We start from the raw sequence: 27,760 nt of genomic DNA, 5'->3' as shown, positions 1-27,760 counted from the left end.
TTCCCATTTCAATTTAAAGAAGTGCAGGTACTCAGTACTGGACAGTACCTGCCCATTTAAAGCACTGACACTGCCCCCAATAGCATTAACCTCTGCCTCTTGTTTTGTGTAGTGCCCTTTACACACAGTTGCAATCATTATTTTCCTTTTCTCTGACTAGCAGTGTGCAAGCAGTTACTTCTTGCCCTTGCCTTCATTAGAAGTGACCTGTGGCCTCGCCCTTTACTTTCCTGAAGCAATAACTTCTTCCCCTTACGCGAGTAGTAGCAGGCTCCTCCCTGTGGCCCTTACCACCGGAAGTAGTGACTTCTTGCATCTGCATCGGTGGTTGGTTGGAATCTATGGCCCCTTACACGGCTAGCACTAACCTCTGTACCCGGTAATAGTGAAATTGAAAGTTTTCATGAGTAGCAGAGGTATCTGCCCCTCATCCTCAGTAGCAGTAACTCATGCATGCCAAGTGGGAAACTCCTGATTTTTTTAAGCCCAAAATTGCTTGATTTTGGTTGTTTCCTTCCTGAAATTGCCTCTGCTTCAATAGAAGTCAAGGGAAGAAATCCATTCTCCCAAATATTCTTTTTATTTAACCTCCCACTTTCCTCTACTAAAATGTTGGCATGTATGGTAACTGATGCCATCGTTATCAGTGAGTGATCTCAGAACCCTGCCTGTAGGAGCCATGATACTGTCCTCCTGCCTTCAGTAGCACTTACTCACCTGTGCCCCTAGTGGTATTGGGCTTTAACCTAATGACAAGCGGTCTTTACAATTTGCCCTCAAGAGAACAATATTATACAGTACATTCCTGCTCTCTGCCTGCGCTGGTGCACAAACTGCTGCCTAGCACCAAAGCAGGCTCCCATGCAACATTGTGCAAGGGTGCCTGCGTTATAGGCAGGATTGTTTATCTGCAGGAGGGACACCTTCCTGCACAAAAACAATCCTCTGAGGCTTTTTTCTCTTTCTGTGTGTGTTGCAAAGTGCAGTACAAATAGAAAGAGATGAAAACATGGCGAAATAAGCATAATTCTCCTAGTTACCCCCTCACCCTGGGGAAGCAAAGCATTGTGACGCATTCCCAGGTCAACCACTAATGGTAAATCTGCGAATGTGCCAGAATCTATGGGTGGCTGCGTTGAAACTCCCACGCTTTCTACCTATGAAACACCTCCCTGGGGCAGAGTAACGCGAGGCGGCAGTAGCTGCCTTGAGATACTCCACATTTACTACACCACGCAGGGCCATGCATGGTGAGCTTGTGTGGCTTGGTATATGTCGTTCTAGGTTTTGCGTGGGCCTTTCGACTCCCTTGCGTGGCGCAAGGGCAACACAAAACCATGATAAATGTGCTCCTTAGTTCTTTGCATGTCGTTAGGCCACCCTTCCTTCTCTCTGACTCTCTACTGTCATTGAATGACACCTCGTCATCGCCTCCACATTACCACCTGACCCCTCTGTCCCTGTCCCCTCAGCCCCATTACACCCCGCCATTGCCTCCCCACGTCCCTGGAGCATGCTCTGGGCCCCTTGATTCCCCTCTTTCCCGGCCCTATGCGCCCCCCATGCTTCCCACGCTCATTGCCCATCACACGGCCCCCTAGCGCTGCCAAAACAAATTGATTTTATTTTTCCCTTTGTAAACAAAGGGGGAGAATCAACAGTCTCCTAATTTTAACCAGTACGTGAGGGAGCAGGGAGCCACGACGGACGAGCTGAGCCGGAGGCAGACCCGCATCTACCAGCTCTACAGCCGGACCAGCGGCAAGCACATCCAGGTCCAGGGCAAGCGGATCAGCGCCACGGCCGAGGAGGGAGACATGTTCGGTAAGAAGTGCACGTGGGCGTGGTGGGCGGAGCTAGGGCTGATGCACTCACGGAAGTCAGGCATTTGGAATGAAAAACCTGTGGGGTTCGGACTGTGAGGGGTTGGGTCTCGAACGGCGATCGATGATTTCACGTTCAGCTGCGTTCCAGACAGTGTATGCTCACAGTGTGTGGCTGTAGTCCAAGAAGTCGAGGGAGCAGGCAGAAACTGGTGCTGCAGTGACACCTGGTGGACAAGCAGAAAAAAGCCTTGACTGAATCCTGTTTATTGCATGTTCCTGGGGCCCAGTGGTACCCAGGTAGTACTTTCAGTAGAACCACAATGACAAGTTAAGATTTAAATGTAAGTTACCACTGCTACGACCCCAGTACAGCAACACTGCACCTACATCGACCCTAACACGAAACATATCCCCAAACCAAAATTAAATTAAATTACATTCGATTAACAAATGCGATTAACGTTAACAAAACCCTAACCGTAACCAGAACCCTAAATTAACGTAAATAAAACCAACATGCTTAACCCAACCCTAAATCTAACTCCAGCTCTACTCAAATTATTTTTAGTTCAATTTAAAAAAAACGAAACTTATCCTACCAATAATTCCAAAACGTCTTTAATATTAAATTAGTAACATTAACATAATTCTAGCGCTAACCCCAACTCTCATCCTATTCTTAAATTATTTTAATTTCAATTAGATTCAATACATATTAACCTTAACCTAGCCTCTAATGCAAAGCCTAACCCTAAAAATAACCCTTAAATAATTATCATTAAAGTAAATTGCCCCTAAAACCTTCCTTGAACTCTAGATTAACTGATATGCAACTGAATTGCCTCATTTGATGTATCTGCGTACTCACCAGTGGTAAATCCAGTGTAGTGCCTCTGATGTAATGGGCCCCCTGTTGTGGATTCGAGGTAGTAGGGGTACACATCAGAGTATGGCTTTGACTGAGCACCTGCATTAGGCCTTCAGTCTACTTAGTCAAGGCAGTTTCATTTTGTTTCTGTCTTCGCCATGGTGGAGCATGGAAAAAACAAGATATTTTAGAATTACTTCTCCATCCCAATAGATGTGTTGTCGGACAGCTAGAAGTGCTAAAGGTGAGGTAGAAGTGATGGTAGTTGTCGGATATGGCAAAGGGATAGAGGTATCCAAAGTACAGGTGTAAGTACAGCTAGACGGTGGAGGCATGGACGTGGCTATTGCTGGCTGCAAGTAAGGGAGGCATTGTGCAGTGAGAGCAGAGGAATAGACGTGGTACCCCTGCAACAGACGTTTTGGTAAGGAACATCACTACTGACACAGGGGTGTAGTGAAGAGAGGAGGATCAGAAGGAGCTGGAGCCATGGCCACTTTCCACACTGAGAGTGTGCAACAGCATCCCTTGTCATTACCTAAGAAACCCACTGGGGTGAAGAGGTAAGAGAGTCAATGGGGTTCAGCCACATAAGGATAGTGCAGAAGGACGGTCGGTGGTAAACCCATTTAAGGGACTTCTGGAAGGACTGGGCCCTCCAAGAATATTGAGGTAGGAATCTTAGTGGCACCAAATATCATGGACACAATATTGTAGGACAAAATATTGAAAGGTAAGTAAATTTAGATTTTCCTTACCTAATTCCACATATGTGCACCTAGTTGGTATGTGTGTGTGTATATATATATATATATATATATATATATATATATATATATATATATAGAGAGAGAGAGAGAGAGAGAGAGAGAGAGAGAGAGAGAGAGAGAGAGAGAGAGAGAGAGAGAGAGAGAGAGAGAGAGAGAGAGAGAGTTGTAATTAGGTTCAGATTTTACATACACACAACTGTAGAAATTCCACAGTTATAGTTATCTCAAGTAAGTATAACTCTGGCCCTAAGGTAACTATAACTTGCAGCCCACTATGCACAGTTTTCTGATCAATAATTTAACAATGATGTCATAGAAGATGAGTGATGTAATATGTGGAGTAATTAGCAGTGCATGGCGAGGGTGTAAATTATGGTTACTTTATGACACATGTTATAGTTACTTGCGGTAACTATAACTTCTGAATTTCTAAGGATTTGTGTGTGGAAATTCGGAACCTATAATGTCCGTGTAACCTTTAGTTTTTCCAGTGAATTTCTACGTTTTTTTTCAATTTTGTTTCCTAACTATAACGTCCCTGTAACCTCTGTTTTTCAGTGAATTTCTTTGGGTTTTTTAATGCTATTTACTAACTATAACATCCCTGTAACCTGGGTCTGTGTGGGTGGATGTTTGAGTGGTTGTGTGGGCGTGTGACGTCCAATTTACATTATTAATGTATTTATTATTCTTTTTGAGCGCAGACTCCACCCTTCTGGCTCTTGGAGTGTTTAATAAGAAAAATAACAATGAAAATGTATTTCATCAACAAACAAAAGAATTGTTAATAATAACTCCAACTAAAGTCAACAAACCATCATCTCTAACACTTAAAAACTTAACATCAAAACACACTTTGGGCAGGACCTAATAATGTTTTTCTGCGACTTTAGGCAAATCAAAAGAATAAGTATCAATACTGTCTTAAGCAAGAACTATCTTTCACTGGTCTAAGATAGTCTTAGGAATTTGGTTTGAATGTGTCAGTGTTACAGACCTATTAGATGAATGGAAGTCCATAGCATAGCAAAGGCAGCATTGGAAAATGAGGGGATTTTGGGGTGTAGGGTGGAACTGTCTCAAGAAGCACAAGAAGCATGGTTATAAGGTCTTCATGCATGGGAGGCCATGGTTGTGTGCAAGAACTAGAAGAAAGAGCTGAAGTGTCCTTCCTGGATTCCCATTTCATCACCCTTTTCATCATTCAGTCCATCATATTCCATCCACCAATGTCAGAAGTCCACATCCTTTACTCCTCCAATGGCAGAGGCCTTTAGTGTTCTGGAGTGGTCTCACACACACCCCTCTTACACTCTTCTGATGACCATGCCTTACAGACCTCCTAACAATTTTCCCTTGCTAAAAGCCCCAGATTCTTCAAACTGTGTTTAAAGTGAGACATAAAGCATTGTACTTACTACTTACTACTTATAGCCCTGGACACTTACCAGCTTTGTCTTCATATGATCAGTGGTTGTGACTTATAGAAAAGCATATTCCTCTATCCAAATCCAATGTCCACTGGGTGTGGTCACAGTAAATGCAATGTTGCCCAGAAGGGCATGCAAAAACACCTGTCAAAACGGCATGCCCCAAAATGCTAGTCTTTAACTCCGACTTAAAGCTGGCACTAATACACAGGTCTCTCCTTAGCCAAGCAGCCCCGAGTTTAGCAGCAGGAATGATTCTTCTTTTCTGTTTCATTTTCCCATGGTACCTGACTTCCAGCAAAGCTGATTGTGGAGACGGATACCTTTGGAAGCCGAGTGCGGATCAAGGGCGCCGAGAGTGAAAAATACATCTGTATGAGCAAGAAGGGCAAGCTGATCGGCAAGGTGAGTGAGCAGATGTGTATGAATTCCCTTGTGTGTCGTAGTACCATCTTGGCTGTTTTGTTTACAATCCTGAACTGGTGCCATGGAGAGGGGCTCAATAGGTAGACTCTGCCATATAGTGCACTATTAAAGTGTAGATTCTCTTCATCTATCATTGAAAGTCACAATCCAGTTTATGAGGCTTGACCAAACCTGGCCAATTCAAACCGAATAGAACACATGTACACGTGGAAAACTGGGAGACTTTGAAACTACCAAGACTAACACTGTTGCAGAGGGCTTCTGTTTTTGTTGAGAAACATCAAAGTACAAAGTACATTAAAGCATGCAAACTATATAAAAGGTCTTATTATACAACAGCTAAAGGCCCATTTAGACATTTTCTCGATCGCATTCATTTCTCCTGCCCCATTCCCACAATCCCTACCTTCAATTCATAACAACTCAAAACGTTACCCACTAACTGTGTTACCAAAAATGCATCATAATGTCTTACCAGAAAGAAAAATAGTTCTGCTTTAATTCAACAAGCGAGTAGTCCTCCTCGCCACAAAAATAATTCTTTAAAAATCCAGAGAGAGGTTTGGAGCTCAGAAATTGTTAAAGCTGAGCCTGATCCTTGGTTCCAATCATTAATTGTTATTGACCCACGTTTCTTCGCTACACTATGGGGCAAAATACTCACTATTGGGTCAACATATATACTATGGAGAGGGGATTTCAACACTGCCTTGGCACCCACTCTTGAAAGATCGCACCAGGCGCACCAACACTACACCGCAGTGCAGGGGCAGATGGTAGGAATCAGAGCGGACAACTACTTGCTGGATGCATTGAGGCACCTACACCCGACCATTGGAGAAGGTACACATTATTCTGCAGTGCATTCAACGTGGTCCAGATTGGATTATTGGATAATTTCTAGGGGAATGGGTCAACGAGTGGAACAGGTTGAACACCTAGCTAGGACATACTCCGATCACTCCCCAATGAAAATGGTATTAGCTCTCCTGGGGGGGGGGGGGGGTGGGGGGGGGCATATAGCAATTGGACACTTAATCCAACATCCTTACTAGACACCGCACTTCAGGTCGAAATAGGACAAGAAATTCAAGAATTCTTTGAATGTAATATAAATTGTGTGGCAAAAATTACTATGGTATGGGAAGCCTTCAAAATTACCATGAGGGGACTCTGTATCTTAAATGGGGGAGGCATATTGCGGGACATCCAGACCTAACTAGAAAAGTTGGATGTCGAAACTAAAATGCTAGAACAGGAAATAACTACATCTACTGCTGGAGGAGCTAGAAAGGCTGCCCTTGGAGACTAAATCACTGAATACAAAGACACAGCGGAGAGAGAATGCAAGTTTACGGGTAAATGCTTCGAGGCATGAAACTATGGAGAAGGGGATCGCCCTGGGAAAGCCCTAGCGGACTACATCAGACAACCCAGGTTCTCCAATTATGTGACTGAAATTTATGATGCTGAGGTTACGCTCCATAGGGGTTCCACAGACCTTTTGTGCATTTTCAAGACCTATTATTCTACAATGTACACCTCACAAAGAAAGCAACCCCTCCACCTTCTTCCATATTTAGAGGGTATTGCACTCGGCTGGTTGGGAGATTCCCAACGAGAGTTCCTGGCTGCAGATCTTGAGGCAGACGAAATATACACGGTTTTTATATTATGCAAATGAAGTCAGGATGAGCCCCCCGGCTCGGACTGACTCCCAGTTGAGTTCTATAAGACTTATGCAGTACATTTAGTCCCAATTTTCAAACATGTGTTTGAGGAGGCAAGTGAGGAAGGCATACTGCCATTAATCATGAGAGAGGCCATGATAACCTCGCTGCTCAAGCCGGGTAAGCCAGCTGAACACGCAAATCTTACAGACTACTCTCTTTAATCAACTGTCACACCAAGATCTTGGTCAAGGTTCTCTCCAATAGGCTGAATCTCTTGGTCAGTAACCTGGCATTGCCAGATCAAGCTAGTTTTATACCGGGACAGGCAATATCTCATAACCTCCGAACGCTGTTCGCAATTATACAGGACATTGCCTCAGAATTAGATTCAGTTTTTCTAGACGCCACTAAGGTGTTCGATTCTGTGGAATGGGTCTATCTTGCGAGTCCGCTCCGACGTATGGAACTACCCCCAGGATTTCTTAAATGGATAGAACTATTATACCAGCAGCCCCTAGCTACTGTCCTCCTTAATGGCTCCAGTTCATCACTGTTCAAACTCACCAGAGGTACGTTCCAAGGATGCCCTCTATCTCTGTGAACATTTGCTATTGCCATAGAGACGTTGGCAGGCAGATTGAGGCAACACCATAAGGAACATGCACCTGCATATCCCACTAGGCATATCCTCATATCATTATATGCCGAAGACATAACACTACACATCAGAGATTCACAAGAGAATTTGAACCCATTATTATGTGAATTCATCCAGTTTGGAGAACTCTCCGGAATACATATGAACTGGAGTAAATCGCAAATATTCCCTCTCAACGATAAGGTTATTCCCCATGCATTAGATTAACCTTTGGAATGGAGCACTACGGAAGTTAAATATGTGGGCATCAAGATTACCAGAGATAAAACCGAAATCATGCGTATAAACTACGGCAGAACTTTACATTCCCTGACAGATTCCGTCACCCGCTGGATAGCTCTGCCATTATCCATGCAGGGAGAGTGTCACTAATAAAAATGGTGGTACTGCCCAAAATGCTTTACCTGTTCACAAATATTCCTTATAGTCCCAGGAAAATATATTTCGTAGCCTTGAAGAAGTAAATGATTTGACTGGTGTGGGGAGGCAGGCAACCAAGGCTAAGATGGAAAGTGCTGACACTCCCTTTTTCGCAAGGAGGATTAGAAGTACCTGACCTAGAGCTATATTATTTGTGTGCACAGGCACATTACACAACATACTGGTTCTATCCACGCCCATTCATGCCACATCAAGCAGTCAAAATGGGATACATGGACCCCACTCCCCTTTCCGGGTTCATTGCCGTACAGCCTAAACAGCGTGACGGCGACCCCACAACGGTGTCATGCAATACCACTGCATGGAGAAAACTTGCCCATAAACTAGATATCCCAATGCTATATCAACCCAGCTTACCTATAAAGTACCACCCGGAGCTCAAAGTTACCTATGACGGGATCTGTAGGCAAGTCCTAGATACATTTCAGATACAGACATGGGGAGACCTGTATGATGGCGGGATATTCTTATCTAAAGAACAGTTATTTCGGGATAATACACTCCCAGTGATGGAACTTTTCTTGTACGTGAGACTTAGACAAAGTGTCAGGGCTGTCACCCCAGAATTCCCACAAGAGCCGCAGGTCTTCCTGCCATTCGATGAGACATTGCAATCAGAACCACCTCAACATGTTACCTGTCTTATATATCACTGCACACAAACAGACACCATCACGCACACAATGGGAAGCATAACTAGGCTTGACACCTTCGAACCAGCAATGGGAATATTGCTGCACACAACTTGGTGATATCACAGCTAATAGCAGGTTACGAATGATCCATCATAAGTTCTTACATCACCTATATTACACTCCGGTTAGATTGCACAAATTCCATTTAAGGCACAATGATAGGTGCGAGCAGTGCAAAAAATAAAGCGCTGGGTTCCTTCACCTTGCGTGGGAATGCCCTGACATTAACGAGTACTGGCACCAGGTATTCGCAGCATTGTCACAAATGGTGACATCTCCAATCCAGATAGCCCCGATTACAGACATTAAAGGCTACACTAAAGAAGTAAAGGCACCACATGAGAAACATTTGGCGTTGGGGCTATTAATCGTCAAATGAAAGGTTGCCTTTAAATAGGGAAGAGGTAGGGCTCCCAAATTTAAAGAATGGATACAAGATTTGATATCATGGCAATAACAATCACTTACATATGCAGAACTACTCCCACCAACTTCTAGACCAACGGATATATGGGAAACCCTGAAGGCTTACCTCCTTGCTACATGAGACGATACATAGACTCTTGCAGAAGGGTGAGGTGAGGAGGGACACTGGAGATAGCTTGTAAAATTAAGTGTACTATCCCGATGTGAGCACTTTGTTTACATAGGCCAGGTATTTCAAGATTTACCAGTTCATAAGAACCAGGGAAGGATGGTTGAAATTAAGATCCACTGTGGTGTGATGCTGTTATTTGTCTGTACTGTAATTCATATTATTTATCAGATAATCAGGACACATTTTTAATGACAATGCTTTTAGATATAAAACAATGTACTAGGAAGATGTATACATGTTTTGACTGTATTGCAAAAAAAGCTGTGAATGTCATGTTATAAAAAGCTGAATAAATAAAATGTAGAACAAAAAGCTGAGCCTGATCCTCCTCAAGGTTCATGCCTCCTCACTGGCAGTTCTTTTTTTCTGAAGTTTTATATAGCGCGAACTTGATCCGAAATCAGGTATCAGAGCACTCTACATGCGCACCAATTGCGTTACATGAGGAAAAATTAGTTTTTGTTGGGCACGGGGAGATTAAGTGATTTCCCCAGAATCACAGGAGCATCTTTGCCGAGACTCAAACCCTGGTCCCCAGATTTGAGGTTGACCGCCCTAGCCGTTAGGCTACATCCTCTCCCCAGTTCTTCACTCAAGAAATCAGAGATACCTACTATAGTTCATGATAAACCAGCTTATCGTAGTCTTTTTAGCACTGCATGAATAGCTGATGCCTCAGTACCTGTGTCACATCTCTGTTAACCCGCTGTGTGGATTCTTGGCCATGAATAGATGACATGAGCCCAGTAGATCCTCCTAAAGACATAGCACATAGATCATTAGTCAGGGAAGATTTGAGAAGCTGCATCAATCTTTCTATCACAAGGGGTCTTGTTCCAACAGAGCTGACTCTTACCCCAAGAAGGCCCTATTAACAAGTCAATTTAAAGACCTATATCTGATGTCCCATATTAGAACAGCCGTAGATTTTCTTAAACAGAGTGACACACTTGACCCAGTATAGGAAGACTTGAGACCATTTCTTTGAAGCATCGTTTAGCAAAATGTGTTGATGCATGCTAGTATTTCCCAAAAATATTCATAATGGAAAATAAGTGTAACCAGTTGCAACAACATTTTAGCGAACATAAAAATAAACAAGTATCGGCAAAGCCAATAGGTATGACTTTGGTGGTCAGCCTTTTGGTTATGTCCGTGCGTGCCTAGTTTTGAAGTGGGTTTTGTAAAACGTTATTATTGTGGGAGCTGCCGGGCCCTCATCATTATAACAAGCATTAGCAAAAGCAAAAATATTTTTGGTCTCAAAAACCAAAAATTGCCCCAGTAGTTCCTGTCACTGAACAAGACTACTGTGCGTGCTAATATGCTCCTTGTAAAAGAGCAGAATGCTGTCACTCACAGTCAAGCCAGCTGGTAGATGGAGAGAGAGAGAGAATTTTAATTAACAAAAATGCCAGACCTAAATTGGGACCCAATGTTGAAAGAAAGTCGCAAAAGTGCACCCATGCTATCTGTCCTTGCAGTAGTGATGATTTATGGCTTTCATGAATTCACAAGAATTTAAAGAAGTAGTCAGGAACTTGTACTCCTACAAAATATTTGTAAACTGCAGTTTATCACTGACAAATATTCATGTGTAGATTTTCTCGTGCGAAAATCTGTTGCGCTGTAACTTTCTCATCGACCCCTTTTTTCCCCAACCCTGGAAGAGGTTTTACCTCTGTTCTTGTCAGGAGTACATTTCCAATCATTCTCTATGTGGGAAAATATTGGAGACAAGCTGATGAAAGCCCATAAAATATGTAAGTTAGTAGGTTTGCACAGACTCAAAATGGCAGGGGGAACTATTGCTTACCGCTACCTCCAGCCCCAGTATGTAGATCTATGGAAAAGTAGCAAAAGAAGGTGATTGCTAGTATTCAAACCCTACTATGGTATGAGTTCTGGCATAATCAGAGAGGCTATTATCAGAGCTCTTATGTAATGAGATTGCTGCCATAATTTGTCGCCGCACTATATGGCGCCAAAGGGACAAATAGATTTTGTTACAGGACAAGTAGTTTTATGAAGCAACCTGTCCCACTGACAAGTAGATAGTTTATTTAATTCCACACCCCTGATTAAGTACTGCTGGGAGAAAGTCGTAGGTTTGACCTGTGTGTACTAATGAAGAAAAGGGTTGCAATTGGTGTTTTTAAATAATAGTTCAATGTATTGTAGAGTTTAATAGGTATGGACAATGATGTTTCTAAAAGCATTTAATTGCTGTCCATTTTAACTGGCTTGTTCATTGCCTTTGATGCTGTTATGCCACTGTGGTAACTGAAGTTAGTAGTTGTGTTGGGAGAGCCATGATATCCATCAACTGGTTAATGGGGCTGTATTGGGTATTCTGATTAATGTTTATGTTCATTAGTTGCCATGTGAAGTGCATAAGCTGCCAGTGTGATAATTAATCCACCTTTTGTAACTGTCCCATTTCCCCCCTTGTAGCCCAATGGAAAGGGTCGGGATTGCATTTTCACCGAGATTGTGCTGGAGAACAACTACACTGCCTTCCAGAGCGCACGCTACAGTGGCTGGTATATGGCCTTCACCCGCAGGGGACGTCCACGGAAGGCATCACGGAGCCGACAGAATCAGCGGGAAGCACACTTTATCAAGCGCCTCTACCGGGGACAGAGGCCTTTCCCGAACCAGGCAGAGCACCAGCATTTCGAGGTGGTTGGATTCCCGCCCACCAGGCGGACCAAGCGTACCCGCAGTCGCCGCCCAATGACGTAAAGCAGGTGCCGGACACAGACTCTGCCCGCTGGCCTCCAGATTGTCTAAAATAAGAGGATTTATTTTTCTATTATAATCTTGTTAGATAAAGAAGAAACAATTTTGTAAAGAATTGAATAGGGTTTTTTGTATGTAAAGATCCCACTTCTGAGTGCTGTGCGTAGTCTCTGGTTTATGGATTTTGTTCTGGAGAATAGCCGCATTTCACTTCCCAAAAATTCCTTGCAGGTAAGAGACAGGGCCTGCAGATGCTGGTAGCCACCCCAAAGCCAGCATCACTATTATATACATTATCTACAGTACCTCCTGCTGGAACATATGTGGCTGCATGATCTGGGAGCTCCAACAATGTAACTTTACAAGGCTCCCTGGAGTGCCTTCTTCTGGTTGAGCTTTAGACTGCAGGAACCATGAGCTTCCAGGCAGGCACCGTCCCTGTGCTATTCCTATGTTGCCCCTTGCTCCAAGAGTGGAGAAACAACTTTGTCAACAGGAATCTTTTCTACCCCACAGGATATCCGTTTATGATTTCATCCTCAGTTAGAACAGCAAACTGCAATTTCTCTGCCTGTCCAGCACTGTGGGAACATGTGACAAACTCACCAAAATGGCCTTTTTTGAAGCACTTTGCGAAGCGCGCCTGTTGAAGCAGATTTCTTAAGCCTGCCCATCCGGATATATGAGGAGGGATATATGTATTCTATGTGGCCCTGCTATCTCTGCCAAAGCCCTCCAAACCAACCTATCTGAAGCATCTCTGAGATGCTCCCCTTAACTGCTTTCCTCTTTACCTGCTCTCAAGCCCCAAAAAAGACACTGTACAACCTGATTGTGATGGCTCGACTCAAACGCCATGAGGTCCGGGAGCTGGAATTGTACAAAGCTATGGTTGAAATAAAAGCTTGTGTTTTGATTTGCTGCCATTTTGTCTTCGGGGAGTTGAAAAGGCTTCCAGAGGAAGGAGTGAGTGGTGAAGATTGGTGGGATGTCTGTAACCAGGTGGGACCAAATGTAAACAGATAACAGGTGGGCCTCGGGGCACAGTGCTGTGGGAAGTCGTATCTTAACAGTTTTACCACAGAGCAAGCTGATTGTTGCAAAGCGGCCATTGCACCCTGAAACACTGTCACAAAGATCTGTTAATGGCTACACACTCAGAAATAGATAGCATGAGACAAGGCTTTCTTCAGTATGAGAGGTCTTGAGGGCACTGTTAAGTCTTCTTCAGTTGAGTGTATGGTTGTGTTCATATATTAACCTCATCTAGGTAGAACATAACTTCTTCAAGCCTCCAATCTGCTAATTTAACTGTACACTGAGCTAATTAGAAGCCTGCATAGGAATGAGAGAACTAGGAGAAACATCGTATAATTTTATAAAATTAAAAAATAAAGTAATGGAAAACCTAGTGTCTGCAATTCCATCCATAACGGTTTTATATTCTTATTGAGTTGCCTGAAGTGGGATAGGAATACCCAGATGTGTGTTCTGTACCTACTGTGTCACTGGAACCAAGCTGTACCCAGGTGATGACCCCATAACTAGGACACAAACAGTCCTGGGTTGGCTGTGTCCCGATTCAGGGAGTACCCGACTTGGCAGTTCAGACTGGTCTGTTCCTATTGGAGCATGGTCAAGGCTGATTTGCATATAGCTGTGGCATGGTGTGCAAAATAACAATGGATTGGGATACAGCTCCGAGTGATTACCAGTCGCTGAGATGAATTCAAGCAGTCCATCCATCACTGATTTGTGTACTTATTGTGTCACCCTAAGTAGAATGGGTATGCCCAGACGTGGGTTCCGTGCACACTCTCTCACTGGAACTAAGCAGTACCCAGCTGATGAGCCCCTAATTAGGGCAAAACCTGTGCTGGGTTGCGTGTGTTCCAGTTCAGGGAGGACCTGTCTTTGAAGTTCAGGCTAGACTGTTCCTACTGGAGCAGTGGAAAGACTGATTCGCATCTAGCTGTGTCCCGATTGAGGTGCCATGGTGTGCAAATGAATGATGTATTTGGATGTGGCCTTGTGTAATTGCCAGTGGCTGAGATTTATTCAAGTATTGCATCCATTTCTGTTTTGTATACTTATTCAGTTTAACCTGGGTAAGCAGTTTTTCGGTTACACACAAAGCAGTGTTTCCAATAAACTAGGAAGCAGCTCTTCAATTAAACATGTTTAAAGTCATAAAAGGCCTGACCCCCTTCCTAAATTAGGAGTTAGAAAGCGAAAGACGTCTAAGCATGTATTTGTTTCACTACAAGGCTAAGTTGTGCAGCCTCTGTCATATTTATTGTACTTACTGGAACCCTTCTTTTTATTCAAGGAAGCTGTAGTCTCCTAATATGTAAGCAAGTGAAAAATCATTCAGACTATCAACAATCATAACTATGTACCGCAGCACCTGCACTGCATACCATGGCCAAATGTAGCCCTATCCGCCTGAGGACATGCTGAGGTGAGGCCTAAACGTTATGCAGTTAAGGAACATGTTTATGAATAACTACAAACCGTTTTTATAAGCTTCCATCAGCCCACTTTGGTATGTATATTAAAACAAGCATTGGCAAAGTAAAAAAAAGTCTGTCATTGGCTACAAGCTGTTCAGCCATGTATACGCTTGTTTTTTTTATAGGTTTTGTCAAACGTAATTGTAGGATGAGCTGCCAGGCGCTGGCCAATATAAAAAAATGGCTAACAAGAAAACTATTTTGTGGTCTCACAAAAAGTACATATTGCCATAATAGTCCCTATTTCTAAAGGCAACTATTTTGCGTGCAGATGTGCTTCTTGTTAAAGAGCAAACTCCAGTCACTCACAGTGAAATTAGCCAATGGCTGTAGTTGGTTGACCCACTGTCCTATGCTGTATGGTGTAGTGGGTGGGAAAAAAATGAAGGACACAACAGCATTCAAATCAATGAGGAGGGCTGGCTGAAAACCCTTCTAAGTATGTTAGATATAAGTTAGTCAACTAAGGTAAGCAATAGAACAAATTGTAGTCTCACACTTCTGATTCTTCTCGATGCAATATGTCAGCCACTTCCAATTTCAGTTATAAAATGTCAGTTTCCTCTGAGGTGGTGCAGTTTCTGGCAGCTCGCTTTGGGGTATAGCAGATAAAACAGGAATACTAATGTTCTTGGTTTATGCAGCACTTGAAGCCGCCATGTTTCTATTTATAGCACTGTGCATTACATCCTTTGGTAGAATGGGCACTAACTCAACTAAGCTTTTTTTATGGGCCTTGGAGTACCAAAGAGTAGAGCAGTTCCTGACCGAATTTAGGTCTGTGGTGTTCAGATTACAAATAGATCTCCACAGCAGGTGCAAAAGCCCACTGCAATGGCCTGCCAGCTGTAGAAGGAAGCAGCCCATTAAAAAAAGTAACCTATCCTGGACAGTGTTGGGCGGCTCCTTGGTGTGAGGTAAGATTTTTTTGCTTTACTGCTCTTGATTTAAAAATAGAAAGTGTTATGTTGTTGTATTGTTTATGTTTTACTTTGTTGTTTATTTTTCTTCAAGGACAAGACCAGTGTAATGGCAAAAAATTCTTTTGAGGAGGGTCCTGTCCTCCACATTACTGGCATCCCCCATGTGGAACACCACAATCCAACACCTAGAAAACTGGGGGATAGCAGAAGCATGCTTGGGTGGGTGGTGGGGTGTTTAGCCTCTTCGTCCCCTCCACTCCTCACTCCAGATACCAGGGACCACAGTGAAAGGAAACAACGCTCCCCCATACAACCACAAAAGACACTGAGCCTAGGGCCCACACCGAATCTTCCACAGCAGACAATACATGTGCAGACTGATTTCCAATGTGAGGGTAAGAACACCCCACTTCCAGACTTAACAACAACACTGGCCTGTAGCTCACAACCTACCTCAACCACATGTTCATTTGTCCCAGATATTTTGATTTCTGTGAGGAAACAGATTGCAATACAGGGTACCAACGTGGGGTAATGTAACCCGCATTACCAGTGGTAATGCGAATGGCAAGTGGCAAGCCCTTCATACGCCCTCGAGGTTGAGGGGCTATAGGAGCATTGCCCTTTTTTCTATCATTAAGGTCTAGATACATTTACTCCTGTGGTATATGAATGAGATCAGACATGCAGACTCACCAGAAATCTGAGATTTGCATTAACAGCTCCACAACCCCTCCTGCAGTAAAATCCTTGTGGGTGGATTGCCCTTTATGCATACTCTGCAGCTCACCAGAATGGAACCATGCATGGAGATAGACTTTCATGTTTGCTGGCCCTTCTGTGTGCCTTGCTCTCCTCCACAAATGCACTGCAAGGAAACTTGTCCTCCTCGGGGTTTTAGTTCCTGCACCATATTCCCCACTGAAAAAAAATGTTAGGTATAAGTTATTGTTTCGTCTCTTAGAAGATATTAACATATATAAAAAAAAAGAAACTTCATATATTTCATGACAAAAAACGTTAAAATAATGTTTTGGTTAAAAAACGAAATCGAAAAACAAATCAAACTGGGCAGTTATTTTTCGCTACACAATCCATGACTCACCCTCCGCCATCGCATTTGTCATGATCTCACCCATATTACTGATGACATCTTAAATTACCCGAGGCCATTACTGATGACATTTCAAGTAAATTCATTGATGACATCACCAACTTTCTTTTTTTGTTATTTGAAATTATAGTCGTTTCCACCCAAATCCTGTTAAGAAAACAAGTTACTTACCTGTAACTTTGGTTCTCCAGTATTGGTAACTTTCATAGATTCCCATTGCTTGTATCATTCCCCTTCGTCGAGATGGGAGTCCCCGGTAAATAAAAAATACCATAGAAATAGGTCCAAAAAAGAAATAAGGCCTAGCCCTCATCTCATTTTGTAGCATATCTACCTCTTTTTGTGAAAGAGACCAAATAAAATGAACAGCCAATAAGAACAGCCTCACCCCATAGAACCTTCCTAAGAGAGCCTCAGATCTTCGTAGCTGTTGTGTAACCGTATAACAGAAGATGCTGAAGGCTGAGCTTTCCCAGGGTAGGAGGGTAGACGCATGGGAATCTTTTAAAGTTATCAATACTGGAGAACCAAAGTTACAGGTAAGTAACTTGTTTTCTTTCTCCAGTATTGGAACTTTCATAGATTCCCATTGCTTTTATCGGAATAGCTAGCAGTCAGAACGCATATTTTGTGTAATAATACATTGTTATAAAATCTTGCAAGATGCATCACAGTCATTAGAGATACAAATAAATAAAATAGTAAGTGAACATCAAGAGTTACAAAATATGCGAATAACCAATAAAAGGAAGGGGGGTTAGTAGGGAAGCTCACCACTTATTGAAAGAGGTTCCTCTGGACTGCCTGTCCCACTGCACCGTCACTACGCGTGGAGGAGTCCAAGCAGTAATGCCTTGTGAAGGTGTGGGCACTGCTCCATGTCGCTGCTCTGCAAATGTCCTTAATCGGCACTCCGGCGAAGAGAGCAGCTAAATAAGACATGGCTCTCATAGAGTGCACCCGGACCCGCCCCTCTAGGGGCTTACCAGCCGCTTGGTGACAGTATTGGATCGCACTGGCAATCCATCGAGCAATACCCTGCTTTGAAAGAGGGAAACCCTTGCGAGGGGCTCTGAAAGCAACAAAGAGCTGTGTTGATCTTCTGAAGTCCTTGGTACGTTGAAGATAAAAATTCAGACACCTTTGAACATCCAGAGAGTGTAGAGCTCAGAGCCCTCTCCGCTGGAGTTGTGGGTCGAGGAAAAAAGGATTTGAAAATCACTGGTTCATTCAAATGAAAGTCTGAAGGCACCTTCGGGATAAATTTGGGATTTGTCCTCAGAATTAAAGTCTCTCTTTTAAACTGTAAGAACGGTTCTTTAATAGTGAGAGCATGCAGTTCACCTACCCTCCTGGCCGATGTTAAGGCAAGAAGGAGGGCCACTTTCCATGAGAGGAATTGCAGGTCCACCCTATGAATTGGTTCAAAAGGCGGCCTCATGAGTTGAGTAAGGACTAAGTTAAGCTGCCACAGAGGCGGTGAATGTCTAACTGGTGGAAAAACTCTAAAAAGACCTTTAAGAAATTGCTTTACAATCTTTGCCGTCTAGAAGAAGTCCGTCTGAATCTAGAAACGGCTGCACGGTGCACCTTGATAGAGGAATGAGCGAGACCTGATTTAGCCAATGCCAGAATGTATGGCAAAATCTGATGAGGCGCAGAAGAGTAAGGATGAATTTTCTCTTGTCGGCACCACAGGCAGAAACGCTTCCATTTCAAGCAATATGTCTTATTTGTACTCGGTGCTCGGGCTTGAGCAAACACCTCCTTACACTCTGCTGAGATACTTAGATTCTGAAATTCTCGGTGCTCAGGTGTCATGCTGATAACTGAAGAGAGCTCGGATCTGGATGTACCACTTGGCCCTGGGCATCGTCACCAGAGAAGGAATTGGGCACAGATGAACTGGATGATCCAGGGAGAGCAGGAGAAGCTCAGTAAAACAAAACTGGCGAGGCCACCTGAATCATCCTGCAGGGTTCCGCCTTGAGCTTACTGAGAAGTTAGGGAATTAATGTGATTGGAGGAAAAGCGTAAACAAAGGCGCCTGACGAGGCCATCGAAAGCGCATTCCCCAATGATCCCGGATAGTGCTCCCTGCTTGCGTAGAGTCTGCATTTCTTGTTCTCTGGAGTGGTGAAGAGATCTATGGGTGGAGTGTCCCAGAAACTGAAAAAAAAATCCAGAGTGTCTTGGTCTAATTCCTACTCATGGCTCACTAACTTGAGGCAACTGAGCGTGTCCGCTGTCTTGTTGAAGGCACCTGGAAGACGTACCGCAGAGAGTGATATCTCCCTTTGGATTGCCCATTCCCAAATTTCCTGAGCCTCTTTGGATAGTGGATGAGACCTTGTACCTCCCTGCTTGTTTACATAATGCATGGCTGTCGTGTTGTCCATACGGACCAGGACAGTGGATCGTCGAATCCGCGCAAGGAAGGCCTGTAAGGCTACATGAATCGCCCTGAGTTCCAACAGTGATGTGGAGAAGGCGATGCTGGGGCAGCCAGCAGCCGCTTACCTGCAGGTCTTGTAAGACTGCTCCCCAGCCCTCTAGAGAGGTGTCCGTTATAATTAGAGGAGCTGGGGTGACCCTGAACGTGAGACCCTGAGAGATATTGTCTCTGACTGTCCACCACATGGCCGCCTCTGTCATAGGCTGAGTTATTGTGATCTTGTCTTCGAAAGAGCCTTCTGCCGGGCGCCATTGCAAATCCAGTTGTTCTTGGAGGGGGTGCATTTATAACCTGCAATGTGGAATAAAGGGAATGCAGGACGAGATTGACCCCAGAAGGGATTTGTAGAGGCAAACTGAAAGTGACAGTCTTCTTTGCAACCGACAAGCAGAGGTCATCAGTTTTGTCTGCCTTTCTCTTGACGGTAACGCTTTGCAGCAAGATGTGTCCAGAATGGCTCCCAAGAACTTGGCCGGGCACAGGACTGACTTTTCCGTGTTGAGCTGGAGCCCCAGGTGACAGAAGAACTGTGTGCATGTTCCGACAGCCTCTTCCGCTGTGTGATGAGATGGAGCTTTCACCAACCAGTTGTCCAGGTAAGGAAAGACCTGGAGCTTCTGTTTCCTGAGAAACGCTGCGACCGGGGCTAGTACCTTTGTGAAAATCCACGGAGCAGTTCTGAGTCCGAAAGGCAGGACCTTGAATTGAAAGTGGCTCTTGGCTACTGTAAAGCGTAAAAACTTCCTGTGGACAGGATGGATGGGGACATGGAAGTATGCGTCCTCAAGGTCCAGGGTGGCCATGTAATCTCCTGGATTGAGGATTCATAAAATGTCCTGTAAGGAGACTATCCGAAAAGAGAGTTTATTGAGATAGGTGTTTAGCTCCCTCAGGTCTAAAATTGGGCGCCATTTTTCTATGGTCTTTTGAACAAGAAGGAACCGGTAATAGAATCTTTTTCCCCCTTGTGATAGAGAGACAGTTCTATCGCCCCCTTGAGAAGTAGTTGTTGGGCTTCTAGATGTAGAAGGTGTAGATGTTAGGATTTGGTGGCGCGAGGGGCTTTGGATGGTGGTTGATGTTGAAATTCCAGAGTATGGCCTGACAAAACAATATTGAAAACCCACTAATCTGAGGTTCTAAGTTGTCAGTTGTGGAAATATTGGGATATCCTACCCCCCACTGGTGTTACACGAGACAAAGGAACAGTAGGAAGAGCCAGTAAGCTGCTACTGGCGTAGAGGAATACCTCCCCTGGTGCCCTTACCGTCCTCAAGATGAAGATCAAGAGAAAGAAGACGACTGGCCCTACGTTGAGAATATTGCGGCCGGTATGATTGAGAAGGCTGCGAGTAAGAGGAATAGCGCTGCTGCTGATATCCGCCTCTGTATGAGGAAAAAACACTACCTCTGGCTCCACGGAAAAAAACCTTGCGGCATTGTAGAGTCCCAAGGGACATTGCAGTTTCCATGTCTTTCTTTATATCTTGCAGCGCATCATCAATGTGCTTCCCAAACAGCGCCTCACCATCAAAGGGAAGATCCAGGATCTTGTTCTGGACTTCTAGCCGGAACCAAGTGGTACGAAGCCAGCCTTGGCGTCGAAGGACTGCTGTCCCTGCTAGGGAACCGAAGGCTGTAGAGGCAATATCCATTGTTATTATTATTCCATTGTTAGGTAAAGTCCAGCACAAGACACTGTGTTAGTTCACTTCTGTGTATGGACAACTGCTTTGGATCTTACTGGAAACTGTTGGCCTGTCCCAGCTCACCCCATGTAACATGGAAGAGTCAGATCCATAATTCCAGGGTGGCCACATATAGATTTTCATGACCACACATGATAAATAGATCGCCATTTTGTTCAAAATTCTGTGTCCTCCCCCCCATAGGATATAATTTACGCCACACGTGGTTTTCACGTCATACACGCACCATGGAGTAATTAAGCACCCAGTTATTGAAACCTGAACAGAGAACCGGGGAGGTCACAGAACTCTGTGCAACTGAGCTGAGAATCAGCAGCTTCCCCTATCCTTGAAGGATAAGATTTAGGATCTGTAAGGGGGAGGGTGATTGAAGCAATTACCAGGAAGTCAAAATAAAGGTCACAGCTCCTTGTCATGCGAGAACTTGCTTCTCCAGATCAATGGCCTAAGACTACGAATACTTCCTAAAATCTTAATCTATGTGTTTAGGCTTGAAAGTTAGGAAGGGTCTCTAGTCACGTACTTCAAGAACAAAATAGGCATCCATTACATACGCAAGGAAAATCGACTTTGTAATTTATTCTGTATGGTTGAAACCTACTAAGTAAACAAAAGAATGAAAACTCTCTAGATTACGCCATCCCGTTGTACAGAGGGACCGCCCGCCATGTCATATTCCTGACATTGTGGTGGGCGGTGCACACAGCACCTCCCGCCACAATGCCAAGAAGGCATGTTGTGCACTTCCATGCACAACATGGCAGGCACTGCGCGGTGCCTGCCATGTTGTGCATGGAACTGCTGGGGGGTACCATAGGTACCCCCCTTGTGCGCCCCCACTCCCCCCCGGAGTCCATGGGGGCCCGCAACGGGCCCCCCAAGCAGACTCCGCATGCCTTTCCGTGGCGGCAATGCCGCCACGGAAAGGCATTCCCAAAAGCACATTGTAATATGGCTGGCGGTGTCAAACAAACACCGCCACTATATTGCAGCCTTTTCCGCCCGGTCGCAAGCCGACCGGGGCGGAAATGCGGCGGACGGTCTTTCCGTCCGCTGCGGACCCCCCATCCATAATAATATGGCGGGGTATTTTGTACAGGGATGGCGGGCTGATTGCCCCCGCCAAGCCGGCGGTGACTACCTCCGGCCTGGCGGGGGCAATCCGCCCGCCATCCTAATGGCGCTACATCTCTCTATTTTCAGGCCTTACTGAACCCACCATGAAGTTTACATCACAGTTTGTCCTAAATCATCATAGGCAACAAATCCCAAGTCCATCCTCACTGCCCTGAGTGCATGCCAGCAAGCAATCACTAAACCAGTCTACCTTCAGCATTTGAAAGAATCCTCTTCACAGGATCCCAAACCTCAGAGCCTAAAGCAAAGATTACCCAGCATAAGCCTAATAATCACAACAATCAGAAAGCTTATAAATTCGGTAAACTGCTATGACATTTCTTAGAGGGCATTTGTCATCGGAGGCCATTGCATTAATTTGAACTAAATTAGGAGACCAATTCTATGTTGTATTCTCAGCAACCAAGAGTGGTGAAGCACATGATAAGAGTTTTCAATTAATCATACTGACACCAATTGCTCTGCGTTTACTTCATTTAAGTCCAGATATCACATGGTAGACTACTGTCATTATTTACCTTTAATCATCATTACTCGGAGTTAATTATTATTTTCAGCCATTATTGCATTAACAAGAACCCCCCTCTCTCGTCAGGGACCCTTTTTTCCATTTTCTAATTTTCGAATAGAACAGCTCATCCAGGTTTCCTTTTCATGTGGAGGCCAGAAAAAGCTGCCAACCCAGAAAACAAGCGTTTGGCAAAGCAAAATGGTCTGGTATTGGCTGTCAATCTATTGGATGTAAAATTGTACTGTTGGGATGCTGTTGGGGCCTCTTCGATATACAAAAAAAACATGGATAAAAGCAAATTTTTGTGGGTCTTTAAAGCATTCATTGCCATAGTTCTCCCATGCACTTAAGGCACTACTTTGTGTGGAGATGCTCCTTGTAAAAGAGTACAATACCATTACTTGCAGCCAATTGTAGTGTAGTTCCTATATTCCCAATAGGCTCTGCGCATTGGAATAATATATCCTATAGATTTGACGTAGGACTTAGGTCAACTAGGTCTCTATCGAATATACTAAACTTAATTGTGTTTGTGCCAGATAACTCAGAGGTCACTAGAAACTTTCTTGAATACACAAGAAAGGATTACTTTCTCACAACCGCATATACATGACAACTTTGTTTCCCAAGAATAAGAAAGATATATCTCAGAGTCGGGGAAACAATAGATAAGATAAGTATTTCACTCAGTCAATCGTGCATGCTCCATTTCAACAGAGCTGCAGAGAAATCGAGAGACGTTCATTTTCAATAAAAAGGTTTATTGAAAAGTCTTCTTCCTCATGCAAGAGAAGTGAGCTGCTACAATTGTTATGCAGACTGCAAAGTATAATGCGTACAGTGAGAATAGTATTATAGAATAATACTGTAAGAGCATTGTATGGTTTCTAAGCCATATAAAAAAAATACATAAATACTCAGGCTAAAAAAATACTCAACTGGTGCTTCTAAAATACGCCTACCCCAATGTACCTAACCCAAGTCTAGTACGCGAGAAGAAGTGAGTATTGTCTTTAGCATAGGTTTAGTTTTTCCAAGAATCTACCAAAGGTTTCTCTAGGTTCTAATCAGCTCCATATATTAGAATGAAGGAGGTCTGGTATCTCTATCTCGGGACTCGATTTCCCAACACCCCGCAAGGGGAGCCGGAAACACTGGAGCTGGATTCTCGGCTGGAGAAGGGCAGCCTCTTAAACGGTGCGTCAGCTGGAGAGTCGGCTTCCTTCGGCACTTGCTGTAGCGAGCTGCGTCAGGCAAGTAGATAGTCGAACTGCTCCGAACCCCCGTATCTTGCTAGAGCAAGTGAAGGTATATTTATACCTTGAAGGTGTTTAGGAATGCCATAGTTTGATGTAAAGTCGGGCATATGAATGTAAGGATAGAACCCCTAGGGAATAGTGGTTTTTTGTACAGTAACTGAGTTCTTGGACAAATCAATATTCAAGCAAGGGGAAGTTGCCTAACTGCTTGAGCTGGTTTTCCAAGAAATCGTTGTGACGTTTGGTACGAGTGAAAGTAGCCATGCCTGTATTTGAGTAGCATGGGCTATGCCTAAATAATGGATTGATTTCTATGCCTATATAAGGACAATGTGAATTGTACCTATATAAGGGCATGAATCGGGAAAATTCACTCGGAGCTTAAAACGCCACAAAACACCAACTCCACTTTCTTATGTACGACATTAGTAAGTTCTAAACATATTAAAACATATCTAAACATGAGGTGTTAAAACCTACCCAAAATACATAAAAATGCATTGGTACTGGTTGTACGCGAAAAGCATTTGTGCTGTACGCATTTAAGCAATGTTTCATTCAAAGCAAATAGATGACATTTGAAAATGGTATCCGAATAAATCACGAAAATATATTTATGAAATGGCTCTTAATTAAAGAAGAAAAAGTCGAGACCATTCCATGGCAGATTATATAAACTGTTTGAGTGTGGACAAGGTCAAATATTGTCTCTTGGAAGTTTTCAAGGAATTCTAGTTCTCTATGAATAGTTCTACTTTAGCAGATTACTTTGTGCCAAAAAATTAAAAAATACATATTTTGGAAAAACAAGTGTGATCATAGAAAAAAAAGAGATCCAAAGTTAGAAACCTTTTTTGAAAAATGAAGGTCGAATTCAGAGTCTCTCCTTTAGTGCAGACTTGTGTAGCCATTCAAGGCACAGTTTCCCTACACTGTATGTTGTTACTATCCCTGGATGCTGTCTCTGAACATATATTGGATGTGGCCCAGTGAATGTGAACCCTTGTGTCTTATTCAGGAATATATCTTGACAGTTGTTTGTGTCTGTGAGCCAGATTAACCATTTTTTCCAATCTGGATCTGTTCTGTTGTGAAGCAACATAGTATGTACGTCGACCACTCCCTCTGAAGTGTTACTGCTATCAGGTGTAGGTGTAGGTTAAGCATGGGCGGAAAATCCGTTACGCTCGCGGATTTTGCAGATTTTCGGTAAATTCGCAATCCGCGAGATTCGCGGATTTCCCGCAAAATCCGCAAATTCGCACGCAGCGGATTTTTTTTCTTTGCGGTGTAAGTTCGCAATTGCGAACATGTAGGTGCGGCGGGCAGCAACAATCTCGCACTCGCGAAATTACAAAAATTGCAATTCCGCACAAGAAATCTACTAGCAAGCAGCATAGACCTTCTGAAAATGATTATTTTTATCAGAATAACTCCTCAGGTTGACATTTGCCTGCACATTTTTAGATTTGAGGCCTTTTGATTTTCTTTGGATAACTTTTGGATTAGAAATCAACTTTCTCATATAAGCTTGGTGGGGCATTAAAGTTGCTGTAATGCTGCTCTGCAGAAAAACGAGTTTTGCAAAAGTGAAAGCAGGTTCAAAAGTTCAAACTCATCATTAGTAACCGTTCCCTGTAGTGCTTCCTGACAAGGGCCCCTCCAAAGTTCAGTTGCTAGTTGCAACAATTGTTCAGTTGCTAGTTGCAACAATTGTATGACCCTGCTCTGACCCTCACAGCAGGCTCATAGAATAGCTACAAGTAGGCCACAAAGGTCCTGGAAAAAAAAATTGCACTGCAACAGAAAGAAAATTACAGATAAGGATGCAGGTGCCAGACTGGAATTTTAAAACAGTGACACATTAATAAATCAACCCCAAATTAATTCATGTCAGTTGAAGCAGGCAGGTGTGCTTGCTTTTTCCCCCCATAATCTACAGTGATGATGAACCAGAGGGTGGCATAAGGCATTGATGTACCAGAGGGTGGCATGGGTAAAACAGAGGGTGGCAGGGGTGAAACAGAGGGTGAAAGTAGAAGAAACAGTACACCCAACACAATCCAAAGTTCAATCCATGGTGAAACTAGATAAGTCTTTTCCAGTTGTAAAAAAGTTCTGTTGCTTTTCTTTGAAAGTTCTTTTTACTGGCGTCATTTCAGGTTCGCTGGGATCCCTGGAAAACGTATCAAAGTTAATGAAATAGCCAGAGGCAGTTCTGTCAATTCTAGGGATTGCATCAGGATTCATTGAAATCGCTGGAACCTCTTGATCACTTGTAACATTTATATAGTCAGATGCTATTTCATTGTAGACAGGCGTTTCTTGACGAACTGTTATTTGGGTCCCAAGAGGTACAAGTTCCATGGCTTTGTTGCAAAGTCCTTCTTTTCACACTGCAGATTCTTAAAGGTGATGAGTCTCTCAGTTTGAACATCTTGGATAGTAGCCAGATTAGGGCGTCTGCTACATCTTTGGAGTCCACTTGGCCTACTGCTTATGATCAGCCACATGATGTGGTTTTACCAGGTCGTTGGACACAAACCTGTTCTCCTTTTTACCAGCAAGGGGCGGCAGTACTACTGTTCTTGATCCGTAGATGGCTAGGACAGGTACTGGTTGTCTGTAAAAAGGCCCAAATTTCTTCTTGTCTGTGATCTTTTCTCTGACTAGATCCCCAATCTTTGGAATTCAGACAGGTCTTGCTGGGACGGATGTTTTTTCTTCAGTGGTCATTGGCTCCAGTGGTACGTTGCTTTGTCTGGTTCTTATATCATTTAAGTCCTGCAAAACAGCCAAACGATCTTTGATATCAAAGGGTTTTTGTTCTAACACTGAAGTGTGACAATCGAGATCCGATATAATCATTCTTGTTCCAAAAAGGATTTCATATGGAGTGATTCCCCCTAGAGAACTTCTTGGCAGATTGTTAAGACTACGTTGGACACGTATTAGATGTTTGACCCACCCATCACCCAAGCCTAATACCCTAGCTGTTATAGATTGCTTTATGTCCCGGTTTTTCCTCTCCACTACCGAATTTCACTCAGGATGGAATGGACTAGCGTACTGCAATGCAACACCCAATTTGACAATGGCCTCCTTGTAAGCTTGAGAGCTAAACGCAGGACCCTGGTCAGGATGTAGCATACCGACTGCGCATGTGCCGATAAAGACTCGCAAATCTTTTATAACAGTTCGAGTGTCATCCGAGCGCCGAGGCCACATCCAAATAAATCTTGTCCTAATATTTGTGGGGCCGCATTTGTCCATAAGGACGTCTGCGTGTAGAAAGTCTAATGCTGTCTAACAATGGTGTCTGTACTGGGCTGGCTACACTATATTCAGGTATCTGGCGGCGTTCTCTGCTGCGATCCCTGTTGCAGTTATGGCAGTTAATTGTGAATGTGTGAATGTGACCATTTATCCCTGGCCACCAGTATGTATCTTTTAATTCTAGTATAGATTTAGAGATCCCCTTATGTATCAGACCCTCTCCCAAATGTGCTTCGTGTATCAAAGCTACTCTACGTTTCCTGTTTGGAATCACTCTATCCCCCACTCCAGGAATTCGAGCAAAAGGAACGGAGTTTGCCCCAATTATGTATGAGTATTTGAGTGGATAGTTTTAAGGTAGCGCTGCACCGCTGCCTTAGCTTGTCGCATTGACAGCTAGCATTATTTCGCCATCTATTTTTGTTTTTGAACAAGTGATTGCAGCTACGGAAGCCGTTTGCACAGCTGCCTTGGCGGCTTCATCAGCCAATGAATTCCTTGCAACATGAACGCCATCACGTTGATGACTCAGTGTATGTATCACGTGAGCCTTTTGTAGTTCTTGTCATAACTGAACTACCTATTCGCATAGCAACTTATGCTTGATTGTGCCACCTTTTGCCTCTTTGTAACCATTTTGAATCCAGTTTTGCAAGTATTCATTGTAAGATTAAACACAATAATACGAATCGCACACTATGAGTGTGGGGAATTCGCGATCAGTATTTTCAAGTGC

At 43.6% G+C, this 27,760-nt stretch overlaps 1 protein-coding gene across 1 annotated transcript; it reads left to right on the top strand.

Annotated features, from left to right (window-relative positions):
* The first annotated feature begins 609 nt into the window (after nt 1-609).
* On the top strand, nt 610-12,161 carry FGF17 (fibroblast growth factor 17). Its single transcript, XM_086942505.1, has 4 exons — nt 610-624; nt 1,647-1,824; nt 5,193-5,299; nt 11,840-12,161. Exons 1-4 carry the CDS (start codon nt 610-612, stop codon nt 12,128-12,130), a joined length of 591 nt encoding a protein of 196 aa, XP_086798631.1. The 3' UTR covers nt 12,131-12,161.
* The last annotated feature ends 15,599 nt before the right edge of the window (nt 12,162-27,760 follow it).

Source organism: Lissotriton vulgaris, chromosome 11, assembly GCF_964263255.1.
Source record: "Lissotriton vulgaris chromosome 11, aLisVul1.2, whole genome shotgun sequence".
NCBI lineage: Eukaryota > Metazoa > Chordata > Amphibia > Caudata > Salamandridae > Lissotriton > Lissotriton vulgaris.
This window is presented reverse-complemented; position numbering and strand designations above follow the sequence as displayed.

Excerpts from the sequence above, each read along its gene's own strand:
- FGF17 (XM_086942505.1), top strand. Across the intron at positions 1,825-5,192 it reads CGAGGAGGGAGACATGTTCG|CAAAGCTGATTGTGGAGACG; the intron begins GTAAGAAGTGCA and ends CCTGACTTCCAG. Across the intron at positions 5,300-11,839 it reads AGGGCAAGCTGATCGGCAAG|CCCAATGGAAAGGGTCGGGA; the intron begins GTGAGTGAGCAG and ends CCCCCCTTGTAG.